The sequence below is a fragment of the Cydia splendana genome, chromosome Z (genome assembly GCF_910591565.1).
Source record: "Cydia splendana chromosome Z, ilCydSple1.2, whole genome shotgun sequence".
Taxonomy (NCBI): domain Eukaryota; kingdom Metazoa; phylum Arthropoda; class Insecta; order Lepidoptera; family Tortricidae; genus Cydia; species Cydia splendana.
Window position 1 is genome coordinate 24,659,591 of NC_085987.1, and position 16,212 is coordinate 24,675,802.

At 36.0% G+C, this 16,212-nt stretch overlaps 1 protein-coding gene and 1 long non-coding RNA gene across 2 annotated transcripts in view; one reads left to right on the forward strand and one right to left on the reverse strand.

The window, feature by feature from the left end:
- The window catches only part of LOC134804924 (uncharacterized), a 421,906-nt gene that overhangs the window by 319,068 nt on the left and 86,626 nt on the right, over positions 1–16,212 (forward strand). The gene's annotated exons all lie outside the window — the stretch shown is intronic.
- LOC134804481 (ichor) overlaps positions 5,030–16,212 on the reverse strand; it is a 33,079-nt gene continuing 21,896 nt past the window's right edge. Inside the window, exon 2 of the mRNA XM_063777529.1 lies at positions 5,030–7,285. Coding sequence (XP_063633599.1) covers positions 5,800–7,206 — 1,407 coding nt within the window. The 5' untranslated portion in view covers positions 7,207–7,285 and the 3' untranslated portion in view covers positions 5,030–5,799. The remainder of the gene's footprint in view (positions 7,286–16,212) is intronic.

Genomic DNA, 16,212 nt, shown 5'->3' on the forward strand with positions numbered 1-16,212 from the left:
CATTAATATGATTAATATGATTTATAATTCTAACATATTTGCTATGACTTATTTTTCAATGGTAATTTTTAATAAGACATGTCAAAATCTGTTACCTTAATGCAAAAAAACGAACTTTAAGCGTGCTAACTTTCAAAATTTCATTTTTTATAAGATAGTATAAGTAGATGGGCAAAAATTTTGCGTCCATGTCCACCAGTGAGTAAGTGATTGAGATACCTAAACATTTAACTTTATAATGTAAAATGATATAATTTACTAACCTACTCGTTTAATTTCAGGTAGGTTGAATAAGGAACCAAGTAACCATGGGGAGGAGCAGTATTTACTAACATTTTCTTTTTGGGTCTTCAGAGTGTATCGTTTCCTTTTTTTTGCACTTAAATATATATTCTCTGTGTAAACCCTTACGTCTTTCAATGACAAAGGCAAGATCAGCAAATGTACAATTTGTATGATCGTGCCTGATATTTGAGATCACAGAAAATAAATATTTTAAATCCACTATTCTGCGACCTTCTAAAATTTTGTTTTATCATGATTCATGATCAAAAAGCTCGGATTCAATAGTCATATCAAACGTCGATTATGCAGTTGATGATGAGCTTGCATTTTCTACCATTGGTGCTGCAAATGCATCAACCGGTGGCGATAAACTTTGCCCTTTTGTAAAACAAATTACTATTGTGATTGTGTCCAGCAAAAGGCCAAAATTCGGTTTACTTTCCTGTTTAAAATATTACTAATTTATTTATATTTCAGATTAGGTACATAGGTAACTGTCTGAATGTTACAATGCCAGCTGGCAAATTCTATCACATTTGTTTGTTTGGTAGTCATGGTAACATTCACTTACATTGATATCCTTATTAAGATCTGTATCTTATTATCCAGACCTTAAAATATTGCCACCGTTGCCCTTTAAAAAAATACTGTTTAAATAATTGGCTACTCAAACAATGCTTCTATAGTATAAATAATGACTACACAAAAATGGGTAGTATTGTATATAATGCACGAAATAAGGCCCGATTCTTAAGCGGGTTTAAATTTTGAGGCCATGTCCGCTAATACTATAGACAAAATATCAAGTTTAATAAACACAAAAAAAAAACATTGATGGGCCTTATTTTATAACTTAGGCCTTACTTTGTAATTTAAAGTAGAGTTAGGCCAAGAAAAATCTATAGCGATTTTGATAGAACACGCAGTGCAAGTATTATTTCAAACGTCGCTTCTATGAAATTATGACATATAAAACACTTGCACTGCGTGTGCTATCAAAATTGCTGTAGACTTTTCTTGGTCTGACTCTAAAATATTCTTTATTACACCACAAACATAAAAACAAATTTAAAAAAAACCGGCGAAGTGCAAGTCGGACTCGCACACGAAGGGTTCCGTACCATTATTTATAAAAACGGTCACCCATCCAAGTACTGACCCCGCCCGACGTTGCTTAACTTCGGTCAAAAATCACGTTTGTTGTATGGGAGGCCCCACTAAAATTTTTATTTTATCCTGTTTTTAGTATTTGTTGTTATAGCGACAACAGAAATAAATCATCTGTGAAAATTTCAACTGTCTAGCTATCACGGTTCGTGAGATACAGAGATACAGACGGACGGAAGGACAGCGGAATCTTAGTAATAGGGTCCCGTGTTTTACCCTTTGGGTACGGAACCCTAAAACCGATTTACAATGTAGATAAAGGTAGCAACAGGCGGTCTTATCGCTGTTAGTTCTTATTCTTCGTTTGTTTAGCATTAGAGTGAAGGTGACGTGTCTTTTTTAAGCATGCAATCGTATAATTATTTATTAGCTTTTTTTGTAATAGTTATGTACTTAGTGGTTAATATTAGTATTTACTATTTTTTTTTTCAATAATGCTTAAAAACGGAAGTATAGACATGACAACCAAATATTAACGCCATTGTAGGGCAGGATATACAGAACATGAATCATTTGTACTGTCACGCTCCGTGATTGTTGAGCCATTTAGGGTTCTAGCTAAATTGGACATTGCATAGAGCACGAGTAAGTATGGAACAACCAATTCAGCTAGGACCCTAAATTGCTCGACAATTACGAAGCGTGCCTGTAGGTACCTAAAAATTTTGTTAACCCATTTTAACCATGCAATAAAATATTTTTGATTTTGATTTCTAATTTGAAATATTAGAATCAAAAAGTTCATAATAGATTGTATATCATAACTACAAAAATGTGTTCCCTACTCTCAACCCAAAACCCCTTGTATCTTAGGATCTAGATATTTTCACACAAGACGGTTTATCGATAACTTCTTACATCACTAGATTATCGGCATTAAATGTCGACTATTGCCCATCACTTTTCTGGCTGTGTACGTATTTAGAAACTTGACTCCGCCCCTAAAATTAGTGCGATAGGGACAACTGCAGCTGAGGCGAAAAATCCTGCGTAAAAATGACAAAAATCGAGGTTTCGTAGTCCTCTTTTTCCTCCCCCAAAACTTAACCAATCGTAACCAAATTTGGAAATCTAAATGATTATGAAATTATCTGTGTCGGACCGTTTTGCTTTTTTGGCTAATTGATATCAGTTTTGAATACCACGCCTCTCATTGCGGCATAGTCTATTAGGCCATTTTGGCCGTTTTTGAAGGGCTCTAGCGCCTTAAAAAACAAAAATATCAAAAAAAGCAAAACGGTCCGACACAGATATTGACAATATTAATCTGTGTTGAAAAAATCATTGCTCTAGCTTCAAAAACCACGGAGGAAAACGAGGACTACGTTTGTATGGAGGAATGACCACTCCTGTTGGCTCTTAATAATCCTAAGCAAGCAGTCCTAATTGTGGATAATTTGCTGGCGGTACGGCACGCTAGCTAGTGTGCGCGGGCGACACCAGCGCCCCGCCGCTGCCGAGCCGCGTGTGTCGGCTGTTTTCTCTCGTGTGCCCTGCACTTGCGCAGTGATCGCAAAAAACCAATTGCTTGGCAGTATGTGCATTATGACAATTTTCACATCCGACTTTCTTCCGACTCACGGGAACATTACGTGTGTTGTGTGAACTTTTAGTGGAATCTTTCACTTTGTCTGTTTCACACCTTTGTTTGCGACATTGACGTCTTGACCTACTTACGTTAGTAGTGAGCAGAGATGGAAAAGTTTCGTTATAAGCATTTTATTTTAGACGTTTTAGTGGATATAATTTAAAAGGTTGAGGAAATGTTGATAGGACAAAAACATAGATTTAGTTAACGAAAAATCTTCTTTCATTTTACATTAATTTACAATTTACTTAAGATAATTGGAAAACCTCTCGAAAAATATAACAGTGTTTCTTACAACAGTACATTATATATCTACAAAGAAAGTATCGGTGATGCATCACCGTAAGTATTTATTTGAAAAGATTTACAATAAAAAAAATAATTACACAACTAAAGTTACCAATAAATACTTAAGAACTATCAATCACTTAGCTACTAAATAAAAGGTACTTGATAAACATTATGACTCTATTATAAGCTGGGGTGTGACACAGTGATCAAAAAGGTCATTTAACTTGGCTTTGGTAATGTTAAAATGTTTGAGAAATAGACTCGAAACTAATTTTTATTACGGAAATTTAATGGAGAAGTAATTGGGAAACCGGTTCTACATATAAGTATTATAAGATAAAACGGAGTATTCTAATTGGGTGCATTTGATCTTCACTTGATATTTATAGCCATAACTTCACCAAACCATGTGTAGAAATAGGAAATAAATAACTGTGGAGTCATTTGCAGACTCCATGGTCGCCGGCCCGTGAACTACCGGCAAGAGCGAACCTCAACTATTTCATTCGAAATTAATCAAAAGCAACTACCTATAGAAATTAATCACAATTTAAAATAGACGATAATACAGCACTAAATATTTGGTAGAACGAGTAATCATTAAAGTGAGGGAAGAAAATAAGATGATCGTCATGCCATCGTATGAAATTAAACACTACATTTAAAAAATACATAAAGATTTAGTAAGATGTGAAATTCTGAATGAACAAAAATAGGTGCTGTTTTTTCTTTTTACTGTCTTTTATAACAATAAAGTAAAGAGATACTTAACCCTTAAAAGCAAACACCCCTAATGTTATGCAAAATAAGATAAAATCAAATTGTAGTCATATATTGTTAGATAAGATAGCTAATCGATTTTAATTTATTATTGAAAATTGTGCAAATGTGCAGTTTTTAGTTAACACAGTTTTATAGACGAGAAAGCGGGAAAAAGCTAAGTATTGATAATTTTAAGTAAATTTTTAAGGGGGGGGGGGGGGTTGGGCAAGTAATTATGTTATATTCAAATTCAAATACATATTTTATTATAAGTATATTACAAATAGTGTAGGGTAAGTGTAAGTACACACAAATAGGTATAATATTAATAAAAGTTTATATATATATTGTCTACTAAAAATTGTATACTTACCTACATGAATAGAATTTTGCTTTCGTGACTACTAACACTGATTTAGCAGTGAAAAGTGATGTTTTTTTATTTTATAATTTTTCCCCTGAATTAGTAAAAAAATACGTATTATATCTATAATTTCGAGTAAAAAGAAAAAAAAAACATGTATAATAAGAGTATAACTTTGAGAAGCACTAAACGGTCTATGAATAATGACGAGAGTCGATATAATAACTACTTATCGGCTGTCGATCGTCAGGTAAAAGGTACCGTTAGGTTAAAGATGATAAATGTAAGCAAATTATTTGACTTAACATGAGTCGAATGCACTATTGCGCAACATCGTTATTGGAACAATTTTTTTAAATATTTTTTTCCATCCGCTTCCCGGACGCGGCCAGTTCCGGAGCTCGCGTGCGCCAGCGCAATATGAAGGAATCGATCAACTCACGGCGCCGCACAATCAGCGTTTTAAGTAACTAAAACTGCTAGATTTTGTGTTTATTTTTAATTTCATTTTACTATATGAAACATAAAAGTAGATACAAAAAAAAGCTTTGGCGGAAAAATAATGCAATGTAACAGAGGTATTAGAGGTGTAGCAGGTTGAAGTAAATGAAATTTTTCAAAGGTTTTCAGTACCTACGCGCTAGCCTCATGAGATTTGTCCTATTTGTTTATATGAACGATTCATGCACCTAATTTTATACAATTTACTAATTAATATATTCGTTAGAATTGACTATAAATAGGTAATCGGAGTAACAATTCACATTTAAGGCATTATAATTATTTCAATTACATTTTGAAGTCGACTTAACATACGTACAATAATAATAGTACTAATAAAGAGCATCAAAATAATGAAAATAATTGTTACATAGCCAAATTTGAAATTAATAAATCTAGCTAATGAGATGAAATTTAAAGTAATAAGTGAATAAGTATAAAAAATAACCATTCATGAAAATGTAAATTCAATTTTCACTAAAATTAATATAAATAATATTATCTAAGTACACCAAAGTAATTCTGGAGACATATCTTAAAACTAGTTAACATTGCACTTGTCCTTAGGAGGAGTGTAACCTAAAGGGGTTAATATAAAAATAATACAAGACTATCGCTCATAACTAAGTTAGAAGACAATGACATATACATACATTCAATGTTGAAGTACTCGTGAACAATTAATAGCCTAAAAAGTGAGATTCCGCTCAAATTGAGGTACTAGCAGCACACAATAATACGTCCGTCCACAAACAACAATCACTCACACATATCTACGATCTACAAAATGCTTCATTTTGAGCTAGTGCCAGGAATGATCCCGTTAGTCTTTGCTCGGTGATTAGTCTCTCCCAATTCGCTTATGTATTTGCTGGTGTTTGATGAGGTGCGCTTTCTGGCGAAAGGCTTTAGCGCACACATCGCACCTGAAGGGCTTCTCACCTGTGTGAGTTCGTAGGTGCACCTTTATATTCGATTTGTTGAGGAATCCTCTATTACATATACCGCAACGATGAACTGGCTTTTCTTTTCCAAGAAGTCCGCTCAATTCGGCTGCCGTCGCTGAGGGGAAAGCCAAAGAACTACCGTGAATATTTCCTCCATTACTTGATTGTTTCGCCTTTGCTCGACTTCTTTTACTTTTGCTGGAAGGATTAGCAGTTGTTGTGTGAGCGTGAGGATAGCCCAATAGCCGATCCGGACTACAAAGTCCATCGGGTTTCAAACTGAGAGCATAATGAGGTGGGTACCGGCCATTCAAGAGGCCACCTACGCCATCTGTGGTTGATACAGCGTTTCCTGGAGGGGAAGAGGTCGATATTACATCCATACCAAAACTAGTAGAACTGGGTGCTTCTTGTTTCACCGGTGGGCCATTTTGAAGCCTATTTTGAAGCAGAGGCATATAACCATGGGTGAGAAGGGTTTGTAGAGTTGAGCCAGCTTGTCCGTGAGATGAAATCTTGTGAAGGAATTCTTGACTTTTTGAAAATTCCTGACCTGGTTTGCATGGAAAATCTAAGCCGGGATGGTGAGAACTTTGAAGTGACGGCGGTGGAGAGCTTGGTAAAAATTCAGCCAGGTCTTGTGGTACTATTTTATCACTGTGTTGGCTGCATGCTCCTGCTATCCATGCATCGATGTCCATCCAACTGTCTCTTGAATCATTTCTTTCAGGGTCTTCTGGTTGTGAGGGTACTGTTGTGTCAGCTATTGCCGAACCAATTATGGCAGCTATGTCCTCAATTGAGCTAATGTCGTACATGTCTTGTTTGTGGCCGTCATCAAACATTTTTGCAGGTGGCGAGCAAGATGTAGCGCAAGAATCAGGTGCACCGGGAGCAGAATTTTCCGCTGAGAACGGTTTCGTATCAGCATCTAACGGGAAAGGTTTAACATCTTCGAGATCAGGGGGCTCAGTCTCCGCGGCACAAGTTGATGATGAGACAACGTCATGATCAGCACCATATCCACTTTGTGTGGGGTAGTTGTTGTTTTCTTCTGGAAGACGTTGAGCGATGGCGTGGTAATGGTGCCCAGAGATACCATTTATCGAAAGATGACCAGTATAGCCAGTAAAAGGAGGCAACGGTTTTAGTTCTGCCAGCGGAGGTGGAGCTAGTAGAGAATCCAATAATTCATGGCAGGTGGGAGGGGGCGAAGCGGCGTCCAGCTTGGGGTCGAGCCAGCACGCGCCGAGAAGGAGCTCGTCGCCGCCCCCGCTGCCGGCGACCCCCGCGCACTTCATGCCGCGTCTTACCGCGACCCCAGAACCCAGCGAGATCCCGCCACTGCCATACTTAGAAGCCGCCACCCTGACGTGTTATCTGCAACAATTATTCAAAACATATAGTAAACACAATTAAATGTCATGTAAGAAACATTGTTCAAACTGTGTTAGAAAGTTATGACATGTTGCAAAGTCATGAAGTAGGTATGTTATATGTATTTGAGTTATTTAAATAATAATTTGATCAGGATTGTAAATGTAGGTTCTCGGCGCGTACGCAATCAAGATGTAGGCGCGAAATAATCGCTTCCATTTAGCCGCTTCGCTTCAGTAGCTATCGGTGTTGTTGCCGTGGCTGAGGATAGCAATAGCAAAACTACTATATGCAAATACTTTTCTTATTCCTATTATTTAATTCGTAGATTTTATTTAATACGGGAGGGGTTATACTTTTAGGAGTCATCTATGTCCGGTTGACAGTTGCTACATAGTAAGAGATAACGTTTGTATATATTATGTAGAATGTAGATAATAAACAATATTGATAAATAGAGCCAGCAGTACGGTTACCATCAGTTTGTCACTGACATAAACGCCGTCGAGAACGTAATTTACTTTCTATACATCCCGTTTGCACCAATATGCGAGTGCGAGCGAGATGTATAGAAAGTAAATTACGTTCTCGACGGCGTTTATGTCAGTGACAAACTGATGGTAACCGTACAGTTGTAGGGATTAAGAAAACCTTCATAGTTTGGCCACGTCGCTTATTAACCTTTTGGACGCCGATGACCGATATATCCGCACCGCAGGTTCAACGCCAAAGACTGATTAATCGGTCACATACCACAGAACAACATAGACTACGTGCATATGCATAAGATTCAATTTCAGTTTTGACACTTCGGTGACGTGGCGTCCGCGTGACAGCTTTTGTATTTGACACGGCGTCGAAAAGGTTAATGTCGAGATTTAACTACCTAAATTGCCAAATTAGTGGGTTTTTAGCGGTGTACCAATATCCTAATTTTAGCATGTACCTACATATTTAGTAAATAAATAGGTTTAGGCCTTAGGCCTATGGTAATGGTGTGATAACACGGTGGTAGCCGATAGGCGCCATCTTCATTACAGTCACATTCAAGCTGGAATTATACTTGGAACTTTATTTAGAATATCTATTGGGTTTCATTTTTATACGGTAATATGAATAAGTATGTAACTGCAATATTAACTTAAATATTTCCTACTACATGTATTAAGCCTGGCTATCTATGTATGGATTCACTTTTAACCTATATCCACCCGAATTTATACTCTGAAGCTTGCAAATTTTTGAGTATTGTTTCTGATTTGAATATAATTTCGTAAACTAATTTTCAGTTCAGTGACTTAAGAAGCATCTGCGCTTTGTTCAACAACGTGACGTATTCCACCGAGTCCATGGACTTAAGATAACCTTTATTACTACGTACTAAGATCTCAATTAAACGCTTTCAGTGAACGCGGACGAGCGGTTTCGGTAGGTAGGTACCTTGTATCTTATGACGTGCACTATAGATTACGCATCTGACTACCATGACAATACGTATACATTAAAGCAATATGTTCTATGATTGAATTCGAGTACCTACACCGAATACGAGTGCTCGATCATGCACTGTTAGGCACCCATTTTTAAATACCTACCTACTTACATACCAATCTAAACTTAATAAAATCTCTTATACTTTGGTGCTGGGAAGTATAGACGATTGTAAATTTCAAATACTAGGCACAAAATAGGAAGAGGCAGCTTTCTGCTCTAGTAGATAAACATAACTTTATTTATAATACACAAAGGTTGTATGTTTTTTTTTGAAATGCGTGTTTTAAGTCACCTCTTTATTTGACATGGCAAAATATAAACGAATCTACCACCTTCTGACCACCACGCCTTTTAAATTAGAGTGAAAATGTTCATGAAGGTTCTAACGTTACAAATGAATAACGTGATTTGTGGGTTATCCGATATTTCTCCGATCCTAATAAAATAATCTGAAAGAATCTGCTCAAGCGCCTGACTACTAAGGTACCGGCGGGCGGCCCGGCGGCGCGCACTTAGCGTACACGTTAACAATTAACCGAGTTATTCGAGTTAGCTGACCGTGTTCTTTGCAACAATCTACTGCCAATCGTAACGAAATCAGGATGCGGATAATAGAGGTATACTTGTAAATATTCTTATACTTAGGTACATTTTGCACACGAGAATTGTGTGTAAATAAAAGTAATGCCTAGTTGGCGTTGTTGTTGTCATCGTTGAATTCCAATTAACTTATCAATTTATGTTAAAAATTGATCGTACTAAAACCGATGCATTGGCTCTTATTTCGTTATACTTAGGTACTTGTTAATTTTAACAAAATGCTTTTAATCTTACAAATATTGAATATTTGTAATATTTCTGTCGGTGTCCCTACGTTCAACTACGTTGCCACAAGAGTTTATAAATTAATAAAATACTTCCATAAATAATATCAGTCAGTGTTCAAAGATTTCAAATCAAAATGTCAAACTCTATTTAATCTTGTTGAAAAGGAACCAAGTACGGTACAAAACCTACATTTGGACACGCCACCGCCGCCACTACAGACAAAAGCTGAGACCTGCCCCGTATGGGTCTTAGCCTGTTAGCTACTTATTTCTACGGGAGATTATCAAACCATTGGCATGCATCATGCATTACAGCAAAGACATATGTAACTTCGTATAAGATGAATAAAGTCTAAGGAAAAAACGTGCCTCGGAAATCAAGAAAAAGTCATTCTCGAATAGATGGCGCACACACCTTTAGCCTATGCTCGGCTAGATGGCGTGACGACACCGTTTCATATTTAACAATTTTAACACATAGATATCAGTGAATGAACATGGCTCAAGATGATATAAAAATAATAAAATCATTTATCCATATATATACATTTTTTTGATAATTTTATACGTTTTCATTTTGAGTTTTAATCGTGTGTCGATAGATGGCAGTAAATTTACTGTGACTACAAAATTTACTATGACAGGACCCCTCTATACTATCTATTCTCTTTGATTACAGTAAGTAATTAGTTTGCTTGTTTAGTTTCATTTGTCGCACTTAGTCGATTGTATATATTAGACGATTTTTGTGGAAGGAGACTGAATTAATTAACCCAATTACGCCTAGTTTTCCCTCTGGGTTGGAAGTTCACATTTCAGCCGCTTTCGTAATACTTATGGAGTTGCGTTACCTACTAAAGGGGCCCCAGGCATCAGCCAGCCTTGGCAAAAAGCAGGGACGGGACTATGCTAGGAAGATGATGATGGCTATGGACACTTGGACAGGACTGTGGCTCTAAGGAGGACACTGATTTTAAACCAGTTATTATTGTCATTGACTAATGTACGAAAATTCCAAACAAGAGATATCAGGCTAAAAAATACTTCACAATATCCATGGCATCATGCAATTAGTTGACCAATAAAGTAACTGCCGCACGCAATTTGCAATAACGGACCAAAAAAATGCTATTAAAATATAGATTTGTTTCGGCTAAGAGCGCGGCCTTGAGTGATTTTTCGCAAAATAGCCGAGTGTGAATAAAGCCCGATTGCACGGGTCAATGGCCCGTGGCGATGGCGGCCGCTTAACGCAATACATCGTTGTAAAAAATACTGAATTACAAGACTGCGATTGCGTTCCGAACCTCGGAACGAAACGTGACTTGAGCGGTGACAGAAAAACTCGCTTTTGTATGCGCTTTTTGTTGATATTTAATATTTTGACGAAATACAACTTGCAAATACAATACTTATCTAAATTAGACCCTATTGTACCTGTCACCGCTTATGTTTCGTATAGCTTTATATTGGTCAATAGGTATAGTATAATAGGTACTTCGCCTTTACTGTGAGATTAAAGCCCATCAACGTGCACACTAGCGCCACTGCTAAAATAAATAATCGTGATTATTTCAATTTAACGACAGGTATTTAAAAAAAGGGGGCCGTTACGTACTGTATTGTGTATTTAAGTACCTTTTGAATACATCAAACTAGTTTTTATTCTTCGGAGAAGGGTTCTAATAAGCGAAACAATTTTACGATAGTTATTGAATTAAAGAAGGAAGTACGAGAAAATTTTGTTATTTAACAATTGCCTAATAACTGAATGATTTATTCATAAACACAAAGAAAGAAATAAACAAACATAATAAAACTTAAAAACCTATTAACTTGTTGAAAAAATACATTAAGATTAATTTCTACAAGTAATACATTTTCTGACATGTTTTAAATACACCATAATTTTATAAAAGTTTTCAATGCATATTTAATAAATTTAAAATAATATTTAATGTTACGTACTCGCTTTTTCACGCCACGCGCGTTTCCTGAAAATGAGGCGCGGAGGGCTGTGTTCAGCGTTGAATAAAAATTATAAATAATGGAGATACTGTTTTGCAAGTATGTAATGTTTTATTGGAAATATCCTCCTCTTTATAATATTAATTGTGGTTTCTTAAATAGATATGAATACTTTTTGAAATATTGCGGAAATAAAAAATATCTACTATTGCCCCCTTTTTTTGTTTATAACTTTTGATATTTTTTGTGTGCTAATACACGCTTCGAATACATTTTTCTAGACATCATTACGAATCTAATGAGATATCACACGTATTATTAGGAGTAGTATCTCTATTTTTCACCCTTTTCAGTTTCTCGAGTAGACTATATCATATTATTTTACTAGATAGGTATACAAAGCAAGTATTAGGTGGTACATAGTTACTATGTAAATATTTAACAAAAGTGAGCAGTTGACAGAGTTGTTTAAAACTGGACTTTAATATTACAAGTCTTGAATAGGCGAATGCAACTGTTTTATGAGATGCACAACCGCTTCTCTCCATACGAACTTAGTCCCCATTCTCCTTCCTGGATGTTGATATGTATTTATATAAAATATTTTTACACAATGTAATTAATATTGGCCATAGCTCTATGCTTCTTCGTTTGATTACTTAGATTTTTAGGGTTCCGTACCTCAAAAGAAAAAAAATAGAACCCTTATCCTTATAGGATCACTTTTTTGTCCGTTCCTCTGTCTGTCAAGATCCTTCATCTCGGGAACGCGTCCTCGTATCGAGTTGAAATTTAAACCATATATTCATTCAGGTCTAAGGTCCCTTGAAGCTGTGAAAAACTCAAACTTATAAGTTAACGTAAAAAATACGGCCGTTTATGCCGCAAAAAACGTATAGTTTCACACTTTACAGGAAACAAAATTGATAGAGATTTTTCCGTTGACCTAGAACTATGAAATTTGGCAAGTAATATCGACTTTCTTACACTACAAATACAGGGGAAAATCGGAAAATTTGTAATAAATAACGTAAAAAAATTTGTTAAATTTGTATGGAACCCTCGGTGGTCGAGCCCGACTCTCACCTGGTCTGTATTTGATTATAATAAGTGTTATAAGCTTTTTAAAATGTGTAGATAATTTTTTTTGAACCTAACTCTTATAATAATCAATAAATCGATAAAAATTAAAACTAACCCCTTCGTTAGATTCAAGATTAGTCTATAAACTACTAATTTTATAAAAATATTTTCCATAATGTCAATATCTAGAGAGGAAAATGGGGGCTACCTTGTATGGAGAAGCTCCTTTCCTCTTAAGACTTATAATATTTTGAGTCGCGAGTAAAGTATTTTAGTAGCGTGACTCAAAAGCACTAGAGTCTTAAAACAGACATACCTATCAGTTTTGAAAGTTCTGTGTAAATGGGCCCACTGATTAACAGTCCGCCGGACGGAATCGGCCTGTCAGTGAGAACAAAAAGTTGACAGTTCCGAACAACTGACAGGCAGATACCATCCGGCGGACTGTTAATCAGTGGGCCCCTTAAGACTAATGGAAATGGTCCATACTACTGCGTCATTAAATTTATTGCAAAAGTCTTCTCTAAGAATAACTTGAGCTTTTACAGAAGATTCCATTTACAACTTAACCCTTTACCACATGGATTTTTTATTCTCCCCGAATTAAATATATGTAAGTAATAAAACACTATAAATGTAACATAAAAACAATTGTAAAAAAATCTATATTCGACCCAATTAAAAATAATAGTAAATAACATTTTTTTCCAAATTTGGAACTTTATGTATTAGTGGCTAACCGGAGCTCGATTATAAAACTGGTCAAATTTGGAACTGTATGCAATATATGTATGGAAATGTAAGTTTGAAAAAATCACTTACATTTTCAAAAACTATTTATTATTTTTATACTTATTTTTGGTAAGGTTTAGGCTATGGTAGCCATTTACCACCATACGGAACGTATGCTTGTTTGTCATTGACGTAGTAAAATAATTTGATCGTTATTGGTTAATATCTGTATCTACCAGCTGTCACCGGTTATATACAGATTTTTAACAATGCGGCTAACGTACCTAACTTAGCAAAAATAAAATAAAGAAGTAGCTTGCCTGAGTGCATAAGGTTCCATATTTGTCAAACTGATAATTAAATCACTAATGCATAATGTTCCATATTAGTCCAATCCTTCTAGCTTGTAACGCATAGTGTTCCATTTCAGGAACAAACTTTCACGACATCATACATAGTAATTTGAATATAAATGCTTACATGTTTTACCGTAAAATTTCGCGGCATCTATTTTTCTAATACTCAACGCTGGAAATTTATTTATTGCACTAAATATAACAACGAAAAGCTAATTACAAAGTAGTCAATCACACTTGCAAGTAAAATTGCCGCACGTCGGTGGAAATGATAACGTCATATGGACCGCAAACTAGTTAGAAGCTTTATCGAGTACAGAAAACGTTCAATAGTATTCATAGTTTCTACCTCTTTCAAGTTCAGTAAAACAATATCATTACGTTCCAAATTTGGACCCATATGCGGTAAAGGGTTAATGAGTAGAGCCTAAAACTGATCGCAGTCCTTCAGATAAGGACTCTAGGACTGGATACTGTATCAACACTAGCAGTAGTGGACAATACTGGATGGCAAAGTGCGTGTCGAATCATGCCTAATGTATCTGGGAGTAATAACAAAAAGAGCTATGTGTTCACGACCCTTACACCCTTTTGTTACAAAAAAGGTTAGTATATCGACTACAGCACGAAAGAGTAAAAGAGATGAGGAAGAATTGGAGCTAGAAAACAAATCGCGATGAAATAAATGCGACGATTTAGCCAGCAATGGCTATTTATAATGAATGTTGTGCATTAAATCGCGCCTGTGCCTAATATAAATGTTAAATTCTAATTGCGACTACATTTTAAGCGCCACATTAAAACATCATTTATCAAAGATATTGAAATTGACATTTAAATGAGGTTAGGAAAGCTTGTCTAAAATTCTAAATCATTAGTTCACCCTTGAGGTAGGTTTCAAAGTAGGCTGACTATGTAGGTATTAAAACAGAAGCAGAGAACGCTCTATTGTTGTGAATCAACACCGTGAAAATCGAAAACCAGATTACTTTTCATAGAACTTCCGAATCAATAGTAAAAGGTCAAGGTTGGTATTCGGTTGCGGCGCTGCGGCCGCTTGCTGCCTATCGCTTTTGAAGTACGCTTTACGCTACTGACACACTTCCGTGTGTGTACCGTTAGCCGGCCCTGTTTTTCTTATACCCTTCTCTTTCACTCTCGTTTAGATTATATCTACCTTCTCGCTTAATGTGCGACAAATTTTCGATGCGGGCATAGCGTGTGGGCTGGCCTCAAAATTAATAATGTGATACGATTATTTGTGAATTTTAGTGGAAATTTAAGTGGCTATCAATAATCGGAAAGCTAAGCGAATAAGAGTGCTTAAAATGGTCTATACTCCAGCGTAGGTTTGATATCTCTTAAATAAACATTCTATTAAACTGTAAATCACGCTTAAATTTTATTACGAAACTATTTTTTTAATTTAGCAAATCAGTGATTACTTTTCGGCGCTCTGTATGTAGAACAATTACCTACCCCCTTATTCATAAAACTTTACGGGCCGATTTAGTTAAATTATGTTTTATCCGTATCATTTTGACTTAGACAAACTGACTTAGACAAGGACAAACGATTATTAGCTAATTTGAGGTTTGTAGCGCGTTTATGAATAAGGGGGTGGGGGTTAGACTGTGGCGAATAGTTTTGGCGCGTTGTTTTATCCGCTACTATAGATGCTGGCCTTTATCTTTTATATTTTATTATAAATAATATCTTGTAGAATTAAAATTATATGTACTTATTATAATGTTTATGAAACGTTCTCAAGAATTCAAAAACTGGCATGCCACACTCGGTGGTAGGTCACCGTTAAGGGGTCCACTGATTACCAGTATCAGTCTGTCAGTTAAACGCAAAATTTGACAGCCCCGAACGTCCGGCGAACTGGTAATCTGTGGTGGGTTCCATTAGGTTATCCTTGATGTAGGCTACTAAAAAACCGGACAAGTGCGAGTCTAACTCGCACACAGAGGGTTCCGTACTTTTTAGTATTTGTTGCTATAGCGGCAACAGAAATACATCATCTGTGAAAATTTCAACTGTCTAGCTATCACAGTCCATGAGATACAGCCTGGTGACAGACAGACGGACTGTGGAGTCTTAGGAAAGGGTCCCGTTTATACCCTTTAGGTACGGAACCCTAAAAATGATAGACTCAAAAAACGGTTGTATTAGGTATTAGTTCGAGGGTCGAACACATTATCGATTTAAATACTAGCGGATGAATAATACGAAAACCAAAACTGTTGTAATAAGTACTATTACCAGTAGTTTTTAGCTACTGGCATGAATAATACTGTATGTTGGAAACCTATGTGTAAGGTGTGGAACTGAGGATATGTATTGCCTAGAACTTGCGAACGAATGAAATTTACTTACTCGTGAGAGCTTTCCTTTTAACTTGAAAGGAAGGTAGGTACATTGTTATAGGTAGGTAGTAGTGCCGTTTATCTCATTCCTACATTTC